The following is a 25,821-nucleotide window of genomic DNA, read 5'->3' as shown; positions in this document are numbered from 1 at the left end:
TTATACATGAGGCCCCAGGAGTGATGGCAGTCATTACCTCTACAGTAAATGCACGGGTGTACATTCAAAATGTGGACACTTTTCTCATTCCATCAGTTGAAAGTAGGTTTGGTGATGATGAAGTTGTTTTTCAGGACGACAATGCACCTTGCCACAGAGCAAATAGCGTTAAAACTTCTGTTCAGGAAAGACTTATCAACTCAATGGCATGGCCAGCAATCAGTCCGGATCTCAATCCACTTGAATATTTATAGTACAAATTGAAAAAAGAATGGTCCATCACAAGGATCCATCCTGCAAATCTGACCTCTCAACTGCTATACAAGTTAAAACCTGATTGATGAAGAATATTGTTTTTCATTAGTGAAGTCCATGCCTCAAAGAATTCAAACTGTCATAAAAGCCAGAGGAAATGCAATACAATACTAATTGAATTTTTTTGTGTTAATGATTGTTATTTTTTCCTCATCATTGAGTGATTCTATATTTTTTCCTCATTTGGGAAGATGATTGGGAATGACATTAATTATGTTATTCTTTTAGACTGCTCCTACAACTATCGGAAATATACAACTATCGCAAGTTAAGTATCACAAAATGCTTCCAAAAGCAACAGTTATACAGATATTAAATCTAAACAAAAAATAATGTCTAAGAGTTAACTACTCTCATACCTGTAATTTCATAAAGAAATCTGTCACAAAATACTATTTTTTTTATTTAGATTTGTCAAATTCTCATAGAACAGTACTTGTGTCCATTTATACAACCCCTAACCCCCCACATTTAAATTCAAGGGTTTCTTTATTAAACATTTATTCCTATGGTCAAGTTATTCATAGCACTGAATAATATTATTTTGGTAGTCTATGAAAAAATTATTAATTTCTCCAACTATCCATTAACTTTATGACTACTGTTTGAAAATTAAACATTATATACTGTATATACATATACAGTGATCCCTCGTTATATCGCGCTTCGCCTTTCGCGGCTTCACTCCATCGCGGATTTTATATGTAAGCATATTTAAATATATATCGCGGATTTTTTGCTAGTTCGTGGATTTCTGCGGACAATGGGTCTTTTAATTTCTGGTACATGCTTCCTCAGTTGGTTTGCCCAGTTGATTTCATACAAGGGACGCTATTGGCAGATGGCTGAGAAGCTACCCAGCTTACTTTTCTCTCTCTCTCTCTCTTGCGCTGACTTTTTCTGATCCTGACGTAGGGGGGTTGAGCAGGGGGGCTGTTCGCACACCTGGACGATACGGACGCTCGTCTAAAAATGCTGAAAGATTATCTTCACGTTGGCTACCTTCTGTGCAGCTGCTTTGTGAAGCGACATGCAGCACAGTGCTTCGCATACTTAAAAGCACGAAGGGCACGTATTGATTTTTTTATCTGTCTCTCTCTCTCTCTCTCTCTCTGCTCCTGACAGAGGAGGTGTGAGCTGCCGCCTTCAACAGCTTTGTGCCGCGGTGCTTCGCATACTTAAAAGCAAACAGCACTATTGATTTGTTTGCTCCTTTGAAGAGGAAGATATGTTTGCATTCTTTTAATTGTGCGACTGAACTGTCATCTCTGTCTTGTCATGGAGCACAGTTTAAACTTTTGAAAAAGAGACAAATGTTTGTTTGCAGTGTTTGAATAACGTTCCTGTCTCTCTACAACCTCCTGTGTTTCTGCGCAAATCTGTGACCCAAGCATGACAATATAAAAATAACCATATAAACATATGGTTTCTACTTCGCGGATTTTCTTATTTCGCGGGTGGCTCTGGAACGCAACCCCCGCGATGGAGGAGGGATTACTGTATATATAAAAATTGGAAAATCGTATGTTCACTAGAGGCACCGATGGACAGCAGGACAATGCTTTATTTTTTTCTGTCTCTGCAGACAAAATGGTATATTCTAAGAAGAAATTCTGTATGACATAATTTTTTTCTGCTTTTGGTATTTTATCAACTACTGTTATTTCCCCCAAGAATCAACTCCCACAACTGAATTAAAAGTTATAGTGTTGAATTTCTCATAGTAACAAAAATAAATTACTCTAAAAATCCACTATTTCCTAATTATAAACAGAGGATTTAAACATATGTTTTGCCTCTAGATATCCAATTAGTCTGAGTAATCTATAATGGTCCTGAAGGGTTGCAGTGGCTAAAGGTTTATGTTTCAACCAGTTTCCTAATTAGAAGCCAATTCTTGTGGATATTGAAACTTAGTATTTAATTATATTGTTTGTTAACACTCTCATTATTTGATGACTTTATCTCACTGTAGATTTTCTAAGAACAGCATCCGTAAATTTTGTGGACCACAACAAATTTGCTAGTTGGGTCAGTAAAAAGTACACCTCCTCAAGAAAAACTACCATTTTATGCAGAACCCTACAACAGACCACTACTTGGAAAGCAGTATTAACGTGCATTAGTCCCACTGTGAGGTTACAAGGCATGAGGCATTGAAACAAGGTTAATGAGGTGTTGAAACATGATTACCTCAACACAACTCACCTTTGGTAAGTGTTCCTTGTACTGACACTGCTTGAAAGCATCTCCATAGAAGTCTGCAGCTTGATTGGCGAGTTTGGCTATTATTGCATCCTTCATTTTGTCTGTAATAAAAAACACAATTCAAAGCAGATCTTTAGTATCCGTTAAGGACTTATAAGGATTTGAGAAACAAGAAATTCATAGTACTGTTTCTTTGGCTAACCCTAGTAAAAGGTTACTGTAAACTTTATGTATGCAAGGTACAATATCTATCTCTTTATATTGCAGCTTTGACTCTTTCTTGTTATTAGTTTATTTGAAAATGACAAAGCTTACCAGATATTTTGGTAGCATCTAATAGATTTCACTGATCCATAAAATGAAATGCAACTGGTGAAAATTAATATTTTTGAAATACAGTAGGCAAAAATGAAAAGGTGTGATTTCACATCAGACAGACAGACAGCTAGCTAGCTAGCTTATTAATCCCAAGGGGAAATTCTCATACTCCAGCAGTAGCATACTAATAAAGAAAATATTAAATTAAAGAGTGATAACAATGCAGGTATACAGACAGACAATAACTTTGAATAATTTTAACGTTTACCCCCCCGGGTGGAACTGAAGAGTCGCATAGTGTGGGGGAGGAATGATCTCCTCAGTCTGTCAGTGGAGCAGGACACTGACAGCAGTCTGTCGCTGAAGCTGCTACTCTGTCTGGAGATGATACTGTTCAGTGGATTCTCCATGATTGACAGGAGCCTGCTCAGTGCCCGTCACTCTGCCACAGATGTCAAACTGTCCAGCTCCATGCCTACAATACAGCCTGCCTTCCTCACCAGTTTGTCCAGGCGTGAGGCGTCCCTCTTCTTTATGCTGCCTCCCCAGCACAGCACCACGTAGAAGAGGGCACTCGCCACAACCGTCTGATAGAACATCTGTAGCATCTTTTTGCATTATTCACACAGACAGACAGTGAAAAGGAGAATATTTCCCAGAAACAGCTGCCAATAATCTAAGAGAATTCTAGTGTCTCTTGCAAAAAAGCATTGTCCTATACAGACTGCATAACTTAAATCACTTGCAAAAGGCTTATTAAGTCTTAACTCATTAACTCTTTCAGGGTGGATGTCGACTTTTGTTAACAGGAGTGATTGAGGGCAATAATAAACTGTAAACTGTGACAAAACCTGCTGTTTATATTCTAGTTTGACTCACTTTGCTATAAAGGAAGTTAGCTTGGTTGGTTTGACCAAGATTCCCTGCGCTCGCGTGAGTAGTGAAGAGCAAACAACTGGCAAAAATGGCATAGACATCTGACAAGAGATCGATGCAAATGCCTAGGCAAAATACTCCGTTTTGCATATCATCTCTGAATTGGAATCTGACTTGTTGGGCTCTGATTTTGATGTAAGTGATCTGGAGATCGAGACTGAAAACGAAAATGAGGTATCGCTCTGCAGTTGTTTGTGGTGTTGAACGTGCTTTGTGTAGCTGACACGTCTATGGTGGACTGCCACTTACGATGACAGGAGAGACAAACCAGATTGCGTTGCGCTGCGACCGTGACCACCGCTGCCACTTGAAGACAGCCTGGCAGCCAGCCTGCTGCACTTTCCTGCCAGCAGTTGTGCCACCTGTGAGCAGCCACAGCAACAGATGTTTTGATGTTGATTTCTGTGTGAAACCATTGCTTTGTGTGCTTTTCAGAAAACTGCATTTGTTTGGGAAAAATATTCAACCCTCGAAGAGTTAAGTAAGAATCGGATAAAAAATATCACTATGAGATGAACATTAGTTGTATTTAGTGTCTTTTGCAGCTGACCATAAATACTGCTAAATTTTCTAATGAAAATTTCAACTTTTAGTTCATATCATTACCTCACAATAGAGGTATGAACTACCAGAAACACCACAGATACAATTTAAAATAAATAAGCTGGAGTACCTGCAACAATGTTTCGACTTTTTAATACTGCTAGTTGTAAGGGTAGGTGGGAATGGTTTGTGAGCTTTGTCTATTTAACACAGGTCTAAAGTGATCTGTTAATTTTATAGCATGTTATGTCATTGTTAACATGACAACTATTTGTTAAAAAGAACAGAAGCATGCTGATAAAAGTTTTTTGTGGGATGAAGATGGAGCACAGATCCACCATCAATGCTCAGCACAATAGAGAAATAACATTTTATCACAGTGAAGCACTTACAAATCGAATGAAAAATTCAACAATTAATTTAAAAAGTGGCTAAAATGAAATTCTTAAGCCAGTGTAACACTCCAGAACCTGAGTTTGAACCTGAAGAAGATGATTAGTGACTGATAACCAGTGGCACTAAAGAGTGGATGACTTCTTCGTTTCTTTCTTTTCTTGTACTGAATATCTGCAAGAAACCAAATTGTTGACCACTGCTGCAGTTAGCATTAAAAGCACTATTTGCTGCTGCCATGACATCGCCTCACACTAAGAAGAGTTGAGTGCTTATTCATATGAGCAGCCCATTACAATCTTAAATACTGGACATGTGCATGTGGTCTAATGGACTTTGTAGATTCTGTGACATGTTATTGCAGTCAGCCACTTCTCTCTCATGTAACAGACATAAATGTTCAAAAAATTTTCCATAAGCTAGGCCCTCAACAGCACCCACCAATCACTGCATTCATCATTTTACATGCCAATATATTCTCATTTTTCTCTTTCATAATTTTTGGTATTTTTTTTTTGGTATGGCTTACCCTCTAGGATTGATTATATTTTATTTCTCAGTACCTGGCCACATTCCTCTCTAATAGGAGCATGGAACAAGCATTGCTCTCAAATGACCATAGTGCTTCCGGTTTTACTTACTGCTGCTTCCCTTACAGAGTTATCTGTTAGTTTAATTTTTATTTACTTCAGAATGCAGGGTTATGCACAAAGGTTTGTTCAATGTTGCAAAAGTTAACAGAAGTAAAAAGTAAACTGTTTGAGACCCTGCATATATAGGGATTCCTGTAAAGTGAGCTATGCGGGATTTTACTACTGGTTAAATAGTTTATATAACCTCCAAGTGCACCTAAAAATACAGGCATTGGAGTTACAGGCCGGAAGTCATTCAGCTCACTAAGACGTGATACCTTTAGGACTGGGATGATGCAAGATGTTTTCCAAAGCCTCGGGACTCTCCCCTGTTCCAGGCTCAGGTTGAAGATGCACTGTAGAGGACCCCCCAGCTCCAATGCACAGACCTTCAGCAATCGTGGCGATACTCCATCTGGACCCGTTGCTTTGCTGGCACGAAGTCTCCTCAGCTCTCTGCTCACCTGCGCTGTTGTAATTGTGGGTGGGGATGTCTCTCCTATGCTGGTATCAGCAGAAGAATGCGTGGAGGGTGCAGTACTCCGAGGTGAGAGTGAGAGTGGGTTAGCGTGGTCAAACCTGTTAAAGAAGTTTTTCATTTGGTTTGCTCTCTTCACGTCTCTCTCGATGGTGGCACCCCGCTTTGAGCTGCAGCCAGTGATGATCTTCATCCCATCCCACACTTCCTTCATGCTGTTATTCTGCAACTTCTGCTCCAGCTTTCTCCTGTACTGCTCCTTTGCCACCCTGAGCCGGACTCTGAGTTCCTTCTGCACGTGCTTCAGCTCATGCTGATCACCGCCTTTAAAAGCCCTATTTTTCTGGTTCAAAAGGCCCTTAATGTCACTTGTAATCCATGGCTTGTTAGCATAGCAGCGTACTGTTCTTACTGGAACTACAATGTCCATACAGAAGTTGATGTAGTCAGTAGTGCAGTCAACAACCTCCTCAATGTTCTCACTATGTGATCCCTGCAGGATATCCCAGTCTGTAGTTCCAAAGTATTCTCTCAGAGCCTTCTCTGCCTCCGGGGCCCACTTCCTGAATGAGCGTGTGGTTGTAGGTAGGACCCTCACTCTTGGTTTGTAGTGAGGCTGAAGCAGAACCAGGTTATGATCTGCTTTCCCAAGCTCAGGCAGCGGAGTGGCGCTGTATGCGTCTTTTAAAGTTTGCATACAGTAAATCAATAGTCTTATTTCCCCGGGTGTTACAGTCCACATACTGGGAGAAGGCAGGTAATGTTTTGTCCAGCGTCACATGGTTAAAGTCTCCAGCGATTAGCACAAGCGCCTCAGGGTGCTGCCTTTGTAACTTAGCAACAGCAGAATGGCTGATGTCACTCGCTGTCTCCAAGTCCGCCCGAGGAGGGATGTATACAATAACAACAATGATGTGTCCAAACTCTCTGGGCAAGTAATAGGGACGCAAACTTACAGCCAACAGTTCGATGTTCCTGCAGCAAGTGGAGACTTTGATGTTAACATGTCCAGAGTTACACCACCGTGTATTAACATAGAGAGCGAGTCCTCCTCCTTTGTGCTTCCCGCAGGTACTTGCATCTCTGTCCGCTTTAACTGTGCTAAACCCGGGTAGCTCCACGTTAGCATCTGGGATGGTGGTAGTTAGCCACGTTTCGCAAAAGCACAACAAACTGCATTCTCTGTAGGTCCTGACATTTTTCATCAGCGCAGCCAGTTCGTTGATCTTATTTGAGATTGAGTTCACACTTCCCAGAATCACAGAAGGCACCGAAGGCTTAAAACGCCACTTTCTCACAAGCCGCTTCATTTTTAGCTTAGTGCCGGCTCTGCTGCCACAATACCGCCTTCTTACCTCGTCGGGTAAATAGGGAACCACACCGGCACTGGCATTTGTTCTCAGCGCTCAAAGTTGAGTACTTGAATACACGAGTCTCGGCGTGTAAAAATCCATGCCCATGTTGTAAAAGTAAGTGTGTCCGGGGAACGAATCCACATAAAATAAAGTGATAGGAGTGATCATTAAAAAAGAGAAAAATAAAAGTAGAAAAATAAAGTCGTACACGGAGCTGCTGAAAAGGCTGCCACTCTCTGCGCCCATTTTTTAGAGCTAATTGTATTAAACAAAATGGACATTTTAATGTTGGGTCTTATTTTATTCTTATTTAACAGCAAGACAGAAACAAAACAAAAAAAAAAACAGAAAGAGGCAGAATAACTCCATTTAATAAGGAATTTTAAATCTACTAGGTCAACTGTTATGGTTTTTGTGGAAAAAGTTTTAAGGTATATACTTCTTAACTATTTTGAGCTGATATACTTTATAAAAAGATGTTTTACACTTTCTTTGAAAATTTGCATTTGTTAGGACAATGAGAAAAATCACTTTTAGGAGCTATAATATGGAACTGCCAATCAAAAACTATTTTTAGGATCTAAATATTGTAATTTGCATACTGTGTTGCTACTAAAAGTATTACTATGCTCTACTTTTTTTGCAAACATTTCCATAAATTTGACTCGCTCAGCTTCTTCTTTTAAAACAAGAAGTTTAACGTTATGATGTTTAAACAGTATAGTGTCTTAAATGATAGACTTCTGTTCTTTCCGGCTCAACTATAGCATGAAGTAACCATTTTTGTTAATAATTCAACTTTTTTAAAAAAATCAGTAAACAAATTAGCATTTTTTAAATAAAAAGTGAACATAAGCACTCTATTGTTATTAGTTTTAAAAGTGAAATATTTACTATAGTCAAAACAGACAATAACAAACTCAATTTGTGGTACAGGCTTTGGTCTCATTGTGTCTGGACTACTGCAGCTCACTGCATGTGCTATCAAGTCGCTGCAGATGGTCCAGAATGCAGCAGCCCATCTTGTAATCAGCGGGTCAGCACCTATGTATATGAAGATAAATGTGAGGTGCTATGCTCCTCCTCGACCACTCAGGTCTGCCAGGGAACAGTGTCTGGTGGTGCCACCTCTGTGTGGTATCAAGTCTCAATCCAGACTCTTTTCCTGAGTAGTTCCTAGTTGGTGGGACAAGCTACACACATCTACCCAAACTGCTGACTCTCTCAATGTATTTAAGAAACAACTGAAAACCCATCTGCTCTATGAATATTTGTCTAACTGGTTAAAACAAAAAAAAATGCGGTCTTTCACACTGTTGGTTGATTTGATATTACATTAGTTTAATTGCTATATCAATTGTTAATCTAAGTTTGTAAATGTATTAGTTGTTACATCACTTCACTTGTGGCAATCAACTTTTGTTACCTGTCTGTTTTGTCTTGGTAGAGAAATATATTACTCTACTTTCCCCTATTGTATTATTAATATGTAGCCTTTGTCAGAATGCCTCAGATATCGCAGACCTACCACTGTTTATAAGGTATTATAGTATACTAGCCAACCCGCGGCATAGCATACGCCACATAATTATGTATTGATGGGTGAACACTTCCTGAACGACACAGTTGTCCAAATGGGGTGGGTTTGTGGATACCACTGTGAGTGAATGAAAAGATACACCTCTGGAGAGAGCAACATATAATTGTCCGTGACTGAAAGCGGGATCTTCTGTGACGAAGAAGGCCACGCTGGTGAAAGTTACTTCGTCGGCAGGGATAAGTGTCAGTACTTGTAGATTAAGGTGTAGCGAGTCCTGCCGCGTCCACCCTAGTTCTCAAAGCATACACACCGCCTGATCATGTGCCCACTCGCAAGAGCAACTCACGGAGACCCGCCCACCAACTCTAAGACCATGGCGTGTAAAACAGTTTGTGATGGTGGTGCGTGCGTTATAACCGAAAAGAATAATGAAAAGTCAACGTGGCTCAGAGGTGCATGTGGACTTCTAGCACAGACGAAAGCGACTTACGGGGTGGTCGGTGAGTTGTTGCGTCCGGGCACATGAGCAGGCAGTGGGAATGCCTAGAGAGCGAGGGTGGACGCGGGCCAGGGAATAAGGAGTGTTGGTGGGCGGGGAAACGTTTTCCGTGTTCCTGCTGGACCATCTAAGAAGACGCATGTTTGTCACGGATGCAAATTGCTGTATGTAGCATGTAAAACAGTTTGCGATGTTGCACGCGGTCGTGCATCGTAACCGAAAAGACAACGTGGCTCAGAGCTGCATGTGGACTGTAGTACAGACAAACAGAAATGACGGCATGTTTTCCAAGGCGTCACGTCCGAGTTGGTGGGCGTGGCTCTGCGAGTTTTCGTCATATCCAATGGTCTTAGAGTTGGTGGGCGTGGCTCCTTCCTGCGTGCTTTCATGGGTGTGGCTCCTTCCTGCGTGCTTTCATGGGTGTCTTGCCCGCTCTGGCGGCGGCTTAGAGAATTACATATATAGATAACTTCTCCCCACCTTCCCTCCTAAATCTATAACCTCAGGCAATTAGGTGTAGTAAAAGACATGCAGGAGTTAAGTTACACATAAAATAATGTATTATTGGTAATATTCATAAATAATAACAATATGCAAAGTCCATTTGAATATTGGCAACCATACAACCTGATTAAATGGTGATGTGTAGTTTCAGGCGGCACACAGACTTGTTAGTTACTTAAAAATGTCTCTAGTTAAGGCATCATTGGTGGTCAGCTTTCTTTAGAATAGGCAGTATGCCTGTCTCAATATGGCTGCCGAGCTGTGCTCTTCATTGTGTTGCCCTTTCATCAGTTTGGTAAGAGAGAGAGAGATGCTCCTTCATCAGATGTTAGTAAGAGAGAGAGAGTGAGGTTAAGCAAGCAGATTTATAGATTCTCTGTCCAACCCCTAGAGCCAATAGGATGCCATGGTACTTAAAGGCTTCTGATACAAGCCAGTTCCAAACAGCCATACTTCAGACCAATGGGGGAATAGAATATCTTAACACCTGCCACCCCCCAAAATGATATGTTAAGGTAAACCTTGACAGTTAAGCAGCCTGGCTTTCCTATGGGGGTTAAAAGACTTTAGCAGAGAAACACTTGCCAAACTTGTTTCAGGCACTTCCTCCAAATCCTGCCATAAAATTCAAAGAGACTCAGTCCTGGTCGGAGGAAGGGGTTCTTAAACCATCAAACCATTGCTGTTATCCTCTTTAATAAAATCCCTGTGTGCGTCCAAGTGTCCGTGTGTGTGTGTCTTCTGGTGAAGTGCGCATGCGCGGGGCACAATGTGATGCGCAATATTACTGTCAGAGAAAGTTAGAGGCGTTTTACGGAAATACAAACCAGTATTAATGCGAGAGGAAATTAAAGGTACACAATACAGTGACGTATATTACAGCCACATACAAGCCAGTATTACTGTCAGAGGAGATTAAAGGCATATTACTGACGCGCATGCCTGTATTACCTCCAGAGAAAATTAAATTTATATTACGGATGTACAAGCCAGCGGAAGTACAAGACAGTATTAATGTCACGGAAAATTAAAGACACACAATACACGGCGGCAGCCCACGAAAAACGGTCAGCTCAGCAAGTAAACATCAACAAAAGAAAGGCTGAAAGAAAGAAAAAAACGACCAACAAAAAGAATGAGGTCAAAGTCCCTTGCCATTTAATATAGACTGTTCCTACTAATGTTTATGCACTACTGTTCTAGCGCCCGTTATTGTAACGGGCTAAATGACTAGTTATCAATAATGTAACACTAATATCACCTTGCTTTGCCTAAGTTACAAATAAAGACATACAAAATATTTATCAAGTTATATGCAAAATCTCACATCACAACACTGTCCTACTCCACCTGCTGAACAAACAGGCCCTAGTCTAATGCTACTTTATTATGTTTACCTCTTTTGTATATAGCTTTGGATAAAAGCATCAGCCAAGCAAATGTATGTAAATGTAAAAGATTTCAGCATTAAAAGGATATTTTGCAAACTGCCTGGAGATTCAATGCATAGTGACTTTCAAAGTTATCTAGAGCTCCAGTCATACTGCATACATTCAGAAGTGGTGTCAATATACCATTACAGTAAAATCATCACCTTTGAATGTTTTACTATTACTAGAATGTATCATACAGGATACATTACTTTCTCTTTCATGTGCTTTACATTACAACAACCATATTCAGCTCACTCTGCCATTTCAACAGACACCCACCGTCAGTAACACCTGTTCAGTGGACACAAGCAAAATCAGGAATTACAGTGTGTCTGCAGCCTGCTGTAGACAAGTTATCTCAAGGATAACAGTAAATGGGTTAAAGAGGACTAGATAAGACATTCCAGCTTTAAGAATACTGTATCTCCGTGAAAAGAGCAAAAATATGGTTAAGCTACATCAAATCAGACCAAGCACAAATGAACCCTGTATGCAAAATACACCACCAACAGATCCCAACAAAGACTAATACAACAAACCTATATCACCACCTTAAAAAACAGCATCCAATCGAATGTGCTGAATGTTAAAATGACCCCTCAAATGAAATAGCTACCAACCCTTTGAGCAGTGGTGCTGATCTTAAATAGCAGTCAACTGTGTCGATATTTGGAGTTATTACTCCATATAGTAGAAAATCACAAAGGCATCAGAAACAGTCACTTAATTCATGGCAAAGGACATGATGGCTGTGAGTGCTTTAGAAAAAGAAGGCTTCAGGAAACGTTTGAAAGTATTCGACCCGATGTTTAAACTCTTTGGCCGAAAACATTTTCTCAGATGGAGCTTCCAGAACTTTATGATGAATGTCAAACGAAGTGAGAGGCTGCATTAAAAAATGTGACATACATTGCCACTACCACAGACTTGTGGTCGAGATGGACATCGGAGCCTTACACAAGTCTTACTATTTACTACATTGATGCAGAATTAAATTTGCAGAGCATCCATATTACTAACTGAGAATGGTAAACCGGATGGACGCAGGGACATCCGGCCATGGGCCGTGGCCACAAAAGACGTACTGCGCAGGCGCCCCACAAACCCCGATTACCCCCCCCAACGGAAACCGGCCGGATGGAATGCAACGTAAACGCACGAAGCCATTGCACACGAAACAGGACACACACTAAGAAGAGGATTAAGACCCACGACACCCAAAGCCCCCCTCCAGTAACTGAAATAAGAAATGAGGCCAAGCGCCCCTAGAACACCAAAAACAAAGGAGTCTCACGTAGGCACACATAGCACACAAGACGGTTCGCACACAAAAAGGACGATTCAGCCCCACGACACACAAACACCCCCTCCACTAACAGAAATAAAAACTCAGGCAACAAGCCCCCAGCACACAAAAAAAAACAAGCCGCGAGCGCCACACAAAGCCCATTGGACACGAAACGGGATAGACTACGGACACAGCACGCGAAACGTACACAAAAAGGACGATTCAGACCCACGACCACACTAACGATTGCGCCAGTTAGCTGACAACACGTTCAATAATAAGTCCACTTTTCATGAAAATTCATTGGGATTAATGAATGTCATTTGCAATCATTGTCATTCACTTAACTTCCCTGAAGAAACAAATGGCAATACAAGTAATGAATTTACACGTTGTTGTCAAAAAAGTCAAATTACACTGCCTCCTTTACATTCATATCCTGCATATCTACAGAAGCTTCTAACTAACGAAGTACCTGAAAGTAAAAACTTTATGAACTGCATTACATCCTACAATAGTTCATTTGATTTTGCATCTACCGGAGTAAATATCAGGTCACCAAAAGGCAATGACCCATACTGCTTTCGCGTATGTGGACAAATATTACATCACATTGGAACAGTGCACCCTGAAACAAATCAAGAACGCAAATATGCACAAATCACGTCGGCACCTACAAAGCGCTTCTGAAACCGCGGAAGAAAAAATGTCTCGGCTCCAAAAACACATGTCACTCCTTATTCCAAATACCACTCCCAATCACAGAAACATCGGTATCCACTATGACAATGCACAGTAACAATGCACGTGACATCCGTCTTGCCACACTATTAATTATAGATGAATGTACAATGGCATCCAGTCACTTACTCAACACCATTGATAAACTTCTACCAAACGTTGATGAATAATAATATTCCCTTTGCGGGAAAGGTACTTTTATGAGGAGGAGATTTTAGACAGTACTTAACTATTACTCCACTTGCAATGCGCTCAACTATTGTTCAGTCCACCTTAAAATACGCGGACAATTGGCATTGCGTTGATGAATAATAATATTCCCTTTGGAGGAAAGGTACTTTTCTTAGGAGTAGATTTTAGACAGTGCTTACCTATTGCTCCACATGCCATGCGCTCAGCTATTATTCAGTCCACCTTAAAATACGCGACGACGTCATACATAAACAACAAGAGACCGAACTACAATACATATACAGGCGCGAGACCTGATTGGTGATAATACGAAGAAACGAACAGTCCACATATTAACAGTGAGTTCGATCCTACTTATTACTTATCCATATTCCTAACGATAAAGATCAAACAAGTCATCAATTCACGATCACGGATACAAAACTAGACGGCTCGAGTAACGGGACCACACACACGAACCCGCATTAAAAAAAAAAGTTCACCTCGGCGCGCTTCTAAAACCGTGGAACAAAAAATGTTACGCGAACAATTGCCATTGCTTTCTAAAGATTCACTTGGTACAAAACATGTGATTTCCAGATCCCGAATATAACAATTGGTTATTACAACTAGAACATTGTACACTCACCAATACAGATGGACTTCACCCAGATATTATTACAATTCCTCAATCCTTCATCTGCGACGACTTAATTACGGAGATATTTGGAACAGCGGTCTCATTAGACCAAAAGTCCCTTTTAACAAAAACAAAGTATATTATGTCCAAAAAATATTACTGTTGATCACATTAATAACCAGGTCATTTCATTACTTCCTGGAGAGTCATACAAAGTTGACTCTGATGACGACAATGACCATCTTAATATCCCCTTAGCATATTTGAACACTATTAACCCAGCCGGATTACCACAACACAGTCTTAGCCTTAAAAACGGAACAATACTCATGCTATTAAGAAACCTTAACACTAAACAGGGTTTATGCAATGGTACACGTTTAGTCGTCTACACCATGACACACAATCTTATTCAAGCAACAGTTCTTACAGGATCACATGCTAACAATACTGTTCTAATTCCTAGAATTGACCTTACAAGTTCTGACCTGGAATTACCTTTTACACTTAAACGGAAACAATTCCCCATTAAAACTGCCTTTGCCATGACCATCAACAAATCACAAGGACAAACCATGCACAAGGTTGGCATCTACCTATCTGAGCCCATTTTTGTACATGGACAACTTTATGTGGCCTTCTCACAACTTCGACGTTCATCTGACGTTAAAGTTAAGGTCATAAATGCTCCATGCCAAGGAAAACTCATTCAAGGACAAGACACCATCTTTACTACTAATGTTGTTTACAATGCGTCATCTACACCTTCACACTATGCTATATCTCATTCATACATCACGCTTTTTGTAATTTCCCAACACCAGGGGTTGGCGAGCGAAGCGAGCAGGGGGCGGAGCCCCCTAGTATGTATATAAACTGCATATTGTACCACAGATCACACAGCAGAAATTATCTCAATGGCACTTAAGGATGCCCTGTCGTCCTGAAGGGATTAGAGAACCATCAAGTGTGTATTATCACATACAACACAGCAAATATTATCAAGGCTGAGTCGCTGAAAAATTGGACTTCAGACATAGATTGCACCAGGCAATCAGGCATCAGTAAATGAACATTATTAGTTTAGTTAACTAATTTACTGTATCTTCCTTGCATCTTCACATCTCACTTAGGAGTAAAAAGGAACCATTAAGCTTGATAGAAATAGTGATTTGATTTATATAGTACTATATATTACTTATTGCCCCCCAACTTGGAGCCTGTACATTGGGGTTTACCCCGGTGGACGAGAGGGTAGCCTCCCTTCGCCTTCGGGTGGAGGGACGGGTCCTAACTGTTGTTTGTGCGTATGCACCAAGTACCCACCCTTTTTGGAGTCCCTGGAGGGGGTGCTAGAGGGCAAACCTTCTGGGGACTCCCTCGTTCTGCTGGGAGACTTCAATGCTCACGTGGGCAATGACAGTGAGACCTGGAAGGGCGTGATTGGGAGGAATGGCCCCCCCGATCTGAACCCGAGCGGTGTTTTGTTATTGGACTTCTGTGCTCGTCACGGATTGTCCATAACGAACACCATGTTCAAGCATAGGGGTGTTCATATGTGCACTTGGCACCAGGACACCCTAGGCCTCAGTTCGATGATCGACTTTGTGGTCGTGTCGTCGGACTTGCGGCCACATGTCTTGGACACTCGGGTGAAGAGAGGGGCGGAGCTGTCAACTGATCACCACCTGGTGGTGAGTTGGCTTCGATGGTGGGGGAGGATGCTGGTCAGGCGTGGTAGGCCCAAACGTGTTGTGAGGGTCTGCTGGGAACGTCTGGCAGAGCCCCCTGTCAGAAGTAGCTTCAACTCCCACCTCCGGCAGAACTTCGACCACATCCCGAGGGAGGTGGGGGACATTGAGTCCGAATGGGCCATGTTCCGTGCCTCTATTGTTGAGGCAGCTGACCGGAGCTGTGGCCATAAGGTGGTCGGTGCCTGTCGTGGCGGCAATCCCCGAACCCGTTGGTGGACACTGGCGGTGAAGGATGCCGTCAAGCTGAAGAAGGAGTCCTACAGGACCCTTTTGTCCTGTGGGACCCTGGAGGCAGCTGATAGGTACCGGCAGGCCAAGCGGAATGCGGCTTTGGTGGTTGCTGAGGCAAAAACTCGGGCGTGGGAGGAGTTTGGGGAGGCCATGGAGAATGACTTTCGGACGGCTTCGAGGAGATTCTGGTCCACCATCCGGCGTCTCAGGAAGGGGAAGCAGTGCAGTGTCAACACTGTATATGGTGGGGATGGTGCGCTGCTGACCTCGACTCGGGACGTTGTGGGTCGGTGGGGGGAGTACTTCGAAGACCTCCTCAATCCCATTAACATGCCTTCCAATGAGGAAGCAGAGCCTGGGGACTCAGAGGTGGGCTCCCCCATCTCTGGGACTGAGGTCACCGAGGTGGTCAAAAAACTCCTTGGTGGCAGGGCCCCGGGGGTGGATGAGATACGCCCGGAGTTCCTCAAGGCTCTGGATGTTGTAGGACTGTCTTGGCTGACACGCCTCTGCAACATCGCATGGACATCAGGGACAGTGCCTCTGGATTGGCAGACCGGGGTGGTGGTACCCCTCTTTAAGAAGGGGGATCGGAGGGTGTGTTCCAACTACAGAGGGATCACACTCCTCTGCCTCCCTGGAAAAGTCTATTCAGGGGTCCTGGAGAGGAGGGTCCGTCGGATAGTCGAACCTCGGATTCAGGAGGAACAGTGTGGTTTTCGTCGCGGAACAGTGGACCAGCTCTATACCCTTAGCAGGGTCCTGGAGGGTGCATGGGAGTTTGCCTTACCAGTCTACATGTGTTTTGTGGACTTGGAAAAGGCATTCGACCGTGTCCCTCGGGGGATCCTGTGGGGGGTACTCCGAGAGTATGGGGTACCGGCCCCCCTGATAAGGGCTGTTCGGTCCCTGTACGATCGGTGCCAGAGCTTGGTCCGCATTGCCGGCAGTAAGTCGAACCCATTTCCAGTGAGAGTTGGACTCCGCCAGGGCTGCCCTTTGTCACCGATTCTGTTCATAACTTTTATGGACAGAATTTCTAGGCGCAGCCAGGGCGTTGAGGGGGTCCGCTTTGGTGGGCTCAGGATTGGGTCACTGATTTTTGCAGATGATGTTGTCCTGTTTGCTTCATCAGGCCGTGATCTTCAGCTCTCTCTAGATCGGTTCGCAGCCGAGTGTGAAGCGGCTGGGATGAGAATCAGCACCTCCAAATCTGAGACCATGGTCCTCAGCCGGAAAAGGGTGGAGTGCCCTCTCAGGGTTGGTAGTGAGATCCTGCCCCAAGTGGAGGAGTTCAAGTATCTCGGGGTCCTGTTCACGAGTGAGGGAAGAATGGAGCATGAGATCGACAGGCGGATTGGTGCGGCATCCGCAGTAATGCGGGCGCTGCATCGGTCTGTCGTGGTGAAAAAGAAGCTGAGCCGCAAGGCGAAGCTCTCAATTTACCAGTCGATCTATGTTCCTACTCTCACCTATGGTCATGAGCTATGGGTAGTGACCGAAAGAACAAGATCGCGAATACAAGCGGCTGAAATGAGTTTCCTCCGCAGGGTGTCTGGGCTTTCCCTTAAAGATAGGGTGAGAAGCTCAGTCATCCGGGAGGGGCTCAGAGTAGAGCCGCTGCTCCTCCGCATCGAGAGGAGTCAGATGAGGTGGCTCGGGCATCTGATCAGGATGCCTCCTGGACGCCTCCCTGGTGAGGTGTTCCAGGCACGTCTAACCGGGAGGAGGCCCCGGGGAAGACCCAGGACACGCTGGAGGGACTATGTCTCTTGACTGGCCTGGGAACGCCTTGGGATTCTCCCGGAAGAGCTAGAAGAAGTGGCTGAGGAAGTCTGGGCATCTCTGCTCAAGCTGCTGCCCCCGCGACCCGACCTCGGATAAGCGGGAGACAATGGATGGATGGATGGATGGATGGATGGATGGATGGATGGATGGATGGATGGATGGAAAAAAAAATACTGGGATATGTATTAGAAAATGTTACATTACACAGTAGCATTTTTGGATTGCGGCAGATTTGGAGACAAAGTACATGTGCAATGCCACTCCTTATTTAGGAAAAGATCCCAGTCGTCCCACGGGAGAAAGACTTTCCGAGTCTGTGGTCATAAAGCTTATGGAGCCATTTCTGGACAAAGGCAGAACCGTAACAACAGACAACTTCTTCACGTCACTTTCGCTGGCTAATAGACTGCTGCACCGCAATACAACTCTGCTTGGCACCATGAATAAAGTGCAATGGGAACTTCCACCTGCAGCTAAAGTCAGTTCAGTACACGAACAATTCTCCACGCTGGTGTTTAGATCTCCCAGTGCCATGCTGACAGTGTATGTGCCCAAAAAGATGAAGTCTGTCTGCATTCTCAGCACAATGCACCATGATGTGGAGATTGGGCAAGATAAAAAAAAAAAAAAAACCAAACACAGTCACAGACTACAACCACATGAAGGTATGCTAATGAAAAAAATATTAGTGTGACGAAGTATTCTGGTGCTATTCTGGTGATAAAATGATTTCTTCAAAATGTCACATATATTTGTCTTTCTTTTTTCCCCAGCGTGGCGTTGACATCATGGACCAGAAGGCGCGTGCTTATTCAGTGCGAACAGGAACACGCAGGTGGCCGGTTGCTGTGTTCTACAACATCCTTGACCTAGCAGCGATGAACGCACACGTACTGTATAAGGCATGCACGGGGTCCACTGAGAAAAGAAGAGTGTTCATGGCTCACCTTGCAGAGGAACTTCGTCGTCGCTTCTTACAGGAAAAGGCGATGGAAAAAGAAAAGATGATACAACATCAACAAACTTCCGTTCTAAGACCTCAGCTTCCCCCAGGGAAGAAAGTACAGTGTCAGGTGCTCACTCACTGTAATAGGAACCATAGCACAGAGAGGTGTGTACACTGCAACAAGTACACATGTCGTAAATGTAGGAATGGCGGACCTTGGGTGTGTGGGAACTGTTAATATTTGAATGTGATGATTTTATATAGCACGGATCGGAAATCAGCAGTTCTTAACATTGCACCACGCAAGCTGTCGTATCAACCACCAACTGTAACTTGCTTTCTTTATTCTTCGGTTATAGTCTTGAATAAAAGTGCACTTTTATTTTATGAGAAACCAGCTGTGTCAGATGGGGTTGTATGGATTGATTCTGAATGCGACTGCGAGAAAGAAAAGTGAATTAAAAAAAAAAAAAAAAAGCTAACCTTTACCAGTATCATAAGTTACACCGGCTGTTACAGACTGAAATCAAATTTATGTTGTTATTCTAAAATTGTAAGAATAAGAGCAGTTCATTTCTCGAAGTGGAGCCGTGCGGGATCGAACTCGCCACCCTCTGATTCCCAGTCAGGGGCTGATACCATTACGCCACCGCGGCGGTTGTAGTAAGAATGTCAATGTGGCATGCTAACGCGGCTTTTTTTTTTTTAATTTTTTGAATGAAAGCGCATGTGTTCTTTTATTTGTACCTTTTGTGAAAGTGTTTCTTTGATATATGGACTTCAGACTTCATACGTTATATAGTTTATGCCTACATTTTGTCATTTACTATTAGAATATGAAAAACGTCTCTGTTTTAAGAATGTGTTTGCACAGCCTACTATAGAAATGGAACACACATGAAATGCGTGTATTCCAAATAACGCTAGAATTATTTCCACTGTAAAACTCCACTTCAATCCCAGGTAATCAAATCAAGGCAAGGCTTGAGCCAGGAGAAGTTCATTCTAAGTCGGTGGGGGGATGGAATAGCTGGCTGCTAGTAGCTTTTGTTTATCAGCACATTTAGATGACAAAGGACTCTGGCGGAGATGTGCAAACGGATTTAAGACGCGATTTAAGGTGGGACGGATTTACGAGTTTTTTCGTAGGCTCTGGTAATTCTAGTGTTAAACATTATAACATCAGATCTTGTACATTAAAATCTACTCACCATAATCTGATGCATTTTTGAAGAGGGCAGAATTCGGTTGTGTTACATTTTCCCATCTACATTGTTGCTAACATATGCAGTTATGTGTTTTATGATTTTATCTTGTAATGTGCTCTTTAATGGGTTGAAAAGCAAAAACGAATACAATTTATTATTATTACTGCTTTTATATTCTATAAAAGAAATTCACTTTGTATTTTCTCTGAATGGCTGTAATACCTTAAAAATGGGCATCACGTTCACATGCTACAGAATAATAACATAAAACCAATGAAGGTTTAAATAGTGTGCAAGTTAAATTATATAATTTAGGAAAAAGAAGGTTGCTGGGTCTTGAGTGATTTTTGAAAATTGGTCCCCACTAGTAGCACCTGAACTTTTTACTGGTCGACCAGGTGGTTTTTCGACCTTGTGCAGTCATACTGCTGAAAATTCCTAAATGTTACAAGCTTGTGCAGCCTGCTACAGGCAACACACGTCAAACTAATGCGTAGTTCCACACTTATTTTGAATGGCTGCATATGTATTTCAAGTTATTTATAATGCTGTAATAAATGCCCTAATTTGTGACTTAATCGATATTGTGATAATCAAGAAGCTATAAACATAAAATTAAATCATAACTACTGCACATATTTACTTTGAAAAATTTTATTATTGTACTAGGATCTCCTTGGACTTCATCTGATAGCAAAAGTGTAAATCAGAGTTGCACTGGCATCTCGCCAGAGGCCACTCTGCAGACTTCTTGAGACAGAATGTGCAAAATGGACTCAAGCAAGGACAAAGACCTATAATTCAAGGGAGGACAATTAAGATAGACAGAAGAACTCAATTATTAAAAGACACGGATTTTGTAACTAGAAGCGACTTTAATCAAATCAGGAGAATGTTCAACCTTCCTTTAAAACCAAATGCACTCCATTTCTCAAAGAGAAGAGACAAGAGAATGGCAAGTTAAGGGAATTTGGGATTATCTCAAAAAAGAACTGAAAACATCTGAATCCTGATCTCTGAACTTAAAAGCTATGAGCCTCTTGCTTAGAGAGTTGAAGGCGACAAACTTTTCTCTCTGTGAGCCTAAGAGCTGAGATCCAGTCTACAAAGCTAAGCACTGAAGACTGTCTGCTTAGGGACAGCCATTACTTCAAGAAGGGAATTTCAGTATCTAAACTCTTGGGCCAGAATGAGTAATGCCTTTTCCCTATGATGTGACAAAGGACAGCAGAAGGCAATCTGAGGAAGCAGCAGCATAGCACTGAAAAGCATCACGTAGTAAAAAGAGTGCATTCCAATGCATGAAGAATCTTCCAATTGAACCCAGAGTAACAACAAAGCAACAACTCCACATAACATCGGACATCATCCATAAGGTGTTGTAAAACTATTTAGCTGTGCCAAGATAAAGTAGAACCATAAATACCAGTAAACAGCTAGCCTATATATTATGTTTGTGTAATGTGTCTCTCTCTATTTATATATAGATATATATATATATATATATATATATATATATATATATATTTATATACACATATACACACACACACACACAGTGGAACCTCGGTTCACGAACATCTCGGTACACGTACAAATCGGTTTACGACCAAAAAGTTCGCCAAACTTTTGCCTCGGTTCACGACCACACACTCGGTATACGAACAAGCCAGTTTCCCTTTTGGTTTGTACATGTTCAGTCTCTCCCTGTGCATTTCCTGTGCAGGGAGCAAGAGAGAGAGTGTGACAGAGCGCAACACACACACAGGCAGCGCAAGAGAGAGAGAGCAAACACAAAGGCAGCGCGAGAGAGACAGATGCACACACACAGGCAGCGCGAGAGAGAGACGCGCACACACACAGGCAGCGAGAGAGAGAGACGCGCACACACACAGGCAGTGCAAGACAGAGACAGACGCACACAAACAGGCAGCGCGAGAGAGAAGCGCACACACACAGGCAGAGCGAGAGAGACACACACACACAGGCAGCACGAGAGACAGACAGACGCGCACACACACAGGCACAGCGCGAGAGAGAGAGAGACAGACGCGCACACACACAGGCACAGCGCGAGAGAGAGACGCGCACGCACACACACACAGGCAGCGCGAGAGATAGACGGACACACACACACAGGCAGAGAGAGAGAGCTGGACGCATAAGGTAGGAAGGCAGTTAAAAGAATGCACTGGGCTTGATTTTGTTTTCACTTCTGTTTACAGTAATCAGTTCGTAGCGTGCATTGTTGCAATGTTACTTTTCTTGGTGGTTTATTAAATTACAGATTATTTCAAATATTCATTTTTTTCCCTGTGCTTAAAACTCATTAAAAAAGTGTTTTTAGCCAGCGGTTGGTAGCGCTATAGCGCGAACTATTGCAGTGTTAGTTATCTCTTGTTGTTCAAGGTTTTCTCAGTGTTATTCAATGTTTTTGCATTTAGTTTACTATTACGCTGTGCATTCTATGGTTTAATTAACTATATTTGTGCTTAAAAACTTAATAAAAATATATGCATACAGTTTGTATGGTTTAACGGATTAATTGTACTTAATACATACAATCCTATGGGGTAAATTGCTTTGGTTTATGACCAAATCAGTTTACGACCAGAGTTTTAGAACGAATTATGGTCGTGAACCGAGGTTCCACAGTATATATATATATATATATATATATATATATATATATATATATATATATATATATATATATATATATACATATAAAGTACTGTGCAAAAGTTTCAGGTAGGTGTAAAAAAATGCTGTAAACAAAGAATGCTTTCAGAAATATAAATAATGATTGTTTATTGTTATCAATTTACAAAATGCAAAGTGAGCGAACAAAAGAAAAATCTAAATCAAATCAATATTTGGTGTTACTACCTTTTGCCTTCAAACCAGCATCAATTCTTATAGGTACACTTGCACAAAGTCAGGGATTTTGTAGGATTAAAGTCAGGTGTATGATCAACCAATTATACCAAACAGGTGCTAATGATCATCAATGTCACACGTAGGTTGAAACACAGTCATTAACTGAAACAGAAACAGCTGTGTAGGAGGCTTAAAACTGGGTGAGGAACAGCCAAACTCTGCTACCAAGATGAGGTTGTGGAAGACAGTTTCATGTCATGGCTAGATTCAGCATAGCAACAAGACACAAGGTAGTTCTACTGCTTCAGCAAGGTCTCTCCCAGAGAAAGATTTCAAAGCAGACTGGGGTTTCAAGATGTGCTGGTTAAGCTCTTTTGAAGAAGCACAAAGAAACGGACCAAGCTGAGGATCGTAGACGCAGTGGTCAGCCAAGGAAACTTTGTGCAGCAGATGAAAGACACATCAAGCTTATTACCCTTTGGAATCAGAAGATGTCCAGCAGTGCCATCAGCTCAGAACTGGCAGAAACCAGTGGGACCCAGGTACACCCATCTACTGTCCGTAGAAGTCTGGCCAGAAGTGGTCTTCATGGAAGAGCTGCAGCCAAAAAGCCATACCTTCGACGTGGAAACAAGGCCAAGCGACTAAAGTATGCACGAAAACATAGGAACTGGGATGCAGAAAAATGGCTGCAGGTGCTCTGGACTGATGAGTCAAAATTTGAAATATTTGGCTGTGGCAGAAGGCAGTTTGTTCGTCGAAGGGCTGGAGAGCGGTACAATAATGAGTGTCTGCAAGCAACAGTGAAGCATGGCGGAGGTTCCTTGAACGTTTGGGGCTGCATTTCTGCAAATGGAGTTGGAGATCTGGTCAGGATTAATGGTGTTCTCAATGCTGAGAAATACAGGCAGATACTTATCCATCATGCAATACCATCAAGGAGGCGTATGATTGGCCCGAAATTTATTCTGCAGCAGGACAATGACCCCAAACATACAGCCAAAGACATTAAGAACTATCTTCAGCGTAAAGAAGAACAAGAAGTCCTGGAAGTGATAGTATGGCCCCCACAGAGCCCTGATCTCAACATCATTGAGTGTGTCTGGGATTACATGAAAAGAAAGAAGGATGTGAGGAAGCCTACATCCACAGAAGATCTGTGGTTAGTTCTCCAAGATGTTTGGAACAACCTACCAGCCGAGTTTCTTCAAAAACTGTGTGCAAGTGTACCTAGAAGAATTGATGCTGTTCTGAAGGCAAAGGGTGGTCACGCCAAATATTGATTTGATTTAGATTTTTCTTTTGTTCATTCACTGCATTTTGTTGATTGATGAAAATAAATGATTAACACTTCCATTTTTGAAAGCATTCTTTGTTTACAGCATTTTTTCACACCTGCCTAAAACTTTTGCACAGTACTGTATATTATGTATCAGTGGCGGACCGTGCATTTCACACCTAAGCCTTCAGTAGTGCTCCGTCTGAATCAACCTGCCCCTCAAAAAGTAATTTATGGTTATAAAAACCATTTTAATATGCAGAAATACAGTATATAAAGAGCCGTTGCATCGCTGATAGATAACTCCTGTAGCCACAATAAATGGCTTTATTGAATAGACACAGCAGGGGTGAACAAGTTCCTTTCTACTGCAGCTAGAGCCCGCAACACACATAAAAAACATCAATAATAACTCATAAACTTGCAATATTATTTAGGAAAATCGCAACATTTTACTCACCAAAAATTCTGATTATTTGTAAACAAAATCCATCCTCCTCTCTTTCCTCAAAAACAGTTCAATTACTCTGTCGTACAGATTATCCGTGCGCTTCAGTTCCATCACGAAGTCCCTTTCTATCGCCATCGAAGCTAATGCTGAAAGTCAAACCTGCCCTGTCATATTTCTGGCATAAGTTTTAATTCGCTTTAGGGCTGAAAATGTCTGCTCAACAGAAGCAGTGGACACTGAAATGCTCACCGCCAAACATACCAATGTATACTAGCTGCCCCATGATGCTCTCATTCAGATTTTTATATTACACCATCCTATCCAATCAATGGGTCTGAATACGGTGACGTTGTCGTACGCCTGCTAGAGGGCCCTAGTGAAACCAACTCAAAATCTGATTGGTTGAAGCAACAGTTTAAATCGACATTTATTTTGTGTTAGAGGGCCTGCAGAACGGATTGCAAAGGCCTCCTGGCAGACTTCTTTGACTTTGACCCTGCCTGGCAACAAATGGTGGCTGAAATGTGATTGGTTAAATGCTCTGCTTTAGGTCAGCAGAGAAGGCCTTGCAGGCCCTGACGGCCCGCCACTGTTTATATATTATACACTGCATCCAGAAAGTATTCACAGCACATCACTTTTTCCACATTTTGTTATGTTACAGCCTTATTCCAAAATGGATTCAATTCATTTTTTTCCTCAGAATTCTACACACAACACCCCATAATGACAACGTGAAAAAAAGATTACTTGAGGTTTTTGCAAATTTATTAAAAATAAAAAAACTGAGAAATCACATGTACATAAGTATTCACAGCCTTTGCTCAATACTTTGTCGATGCACCTTTGGCAGCAATTACAGCCTCAAGTCTTTTTGAATATGATGCCACAAGCTTGGCACACCTATCCTTGGCCAGTTTCACCCATTCCTCTTTGCAGCATCTCTCAAGCTCCAACAGGTTGGATGGGAAGCGTCGGTGCACAGCCATTTTAAGATCTCTCCAGAGATATTCAATTGGATTCAAGTCTGGGCTCTGGCTGGGCCACTCAAGGACATTCACAGAGTTGTCCGGAAGCCACTCCTTTGATATCTTGGCTGTGTGCTTAGGGTCGTTGTCTTGCTAAAAGATGAACCGTTGCCCCAGTCTGAGGTCAAGAGTGCTCTGGAGCAGGTTTTCATCCAGGATGTCTCTGTACATTGCTGCAGTCATCTTTCTCTTTATCCTGACTAGTCTCCCAGTCCCTGCCGCTAATAAACATCCCCACAGCATGAAGCTGCCACCACCATGC

General features: G+C 42.3%; 2 protein-coding genes across 3 annotated transcripts in view; both read right to left on the bottom strand.

Annotated features, from left to right (window-relative positions):
* arpp21 (cAMP-regulated phosphoprotein, 21) overlaps positions 1-306 on the bottom strand; it is a 511,143-nt gene extending 510,837 nt beyond the window's left edge. Inside the window, exon 1 of the mRNA XM_051935899.1 lies at positions 303-306. The gene's annotated coding sequence lies outside the window, so the exon portion shown is untranslated. The remainder of the gene's footprint in view (positions 1-302) is intronic.
* Positions 1-25,821, bottom strand: part of pdcd6ip (programmed cell death 6 interacting protein) — a 266,698-nt gene that overhangs the window by 109,270 nt on the left and 131,607 nt on the right. For both annotated transcript variants that reach the window (XM_028817538.2, XM_028817539.2), the window contains exon 6: positions 2,524-2,624. In XM_028817538.2, coding sequence (XP_028673371.1) covers positions 2,524-2,624 — 101 coding nt within the window. The remainder of the gene's footprint in view (positions 1-2,523; positions 2,625-25,821) is intronic.

The sequence above is a fragment of the Erpetoichthys calabaricus genome, chromosome 13 (genome assembly GCF_900747795.2).
Source record: "Erpetoichthys calabaricus chromosome 13, fErpCal1.3, whole genome shotgun sequence".
Taxonomy (NCBI): Eukaryota; Metazoa; Chordata; class Cladistia; order Polypteriformes; family Polypteridae; genus Erpetoichthys; species Erpetoichthys calabaricus.
This window is presented reverse-complemented; position numbering and strand designations above follow the sequence as displayed.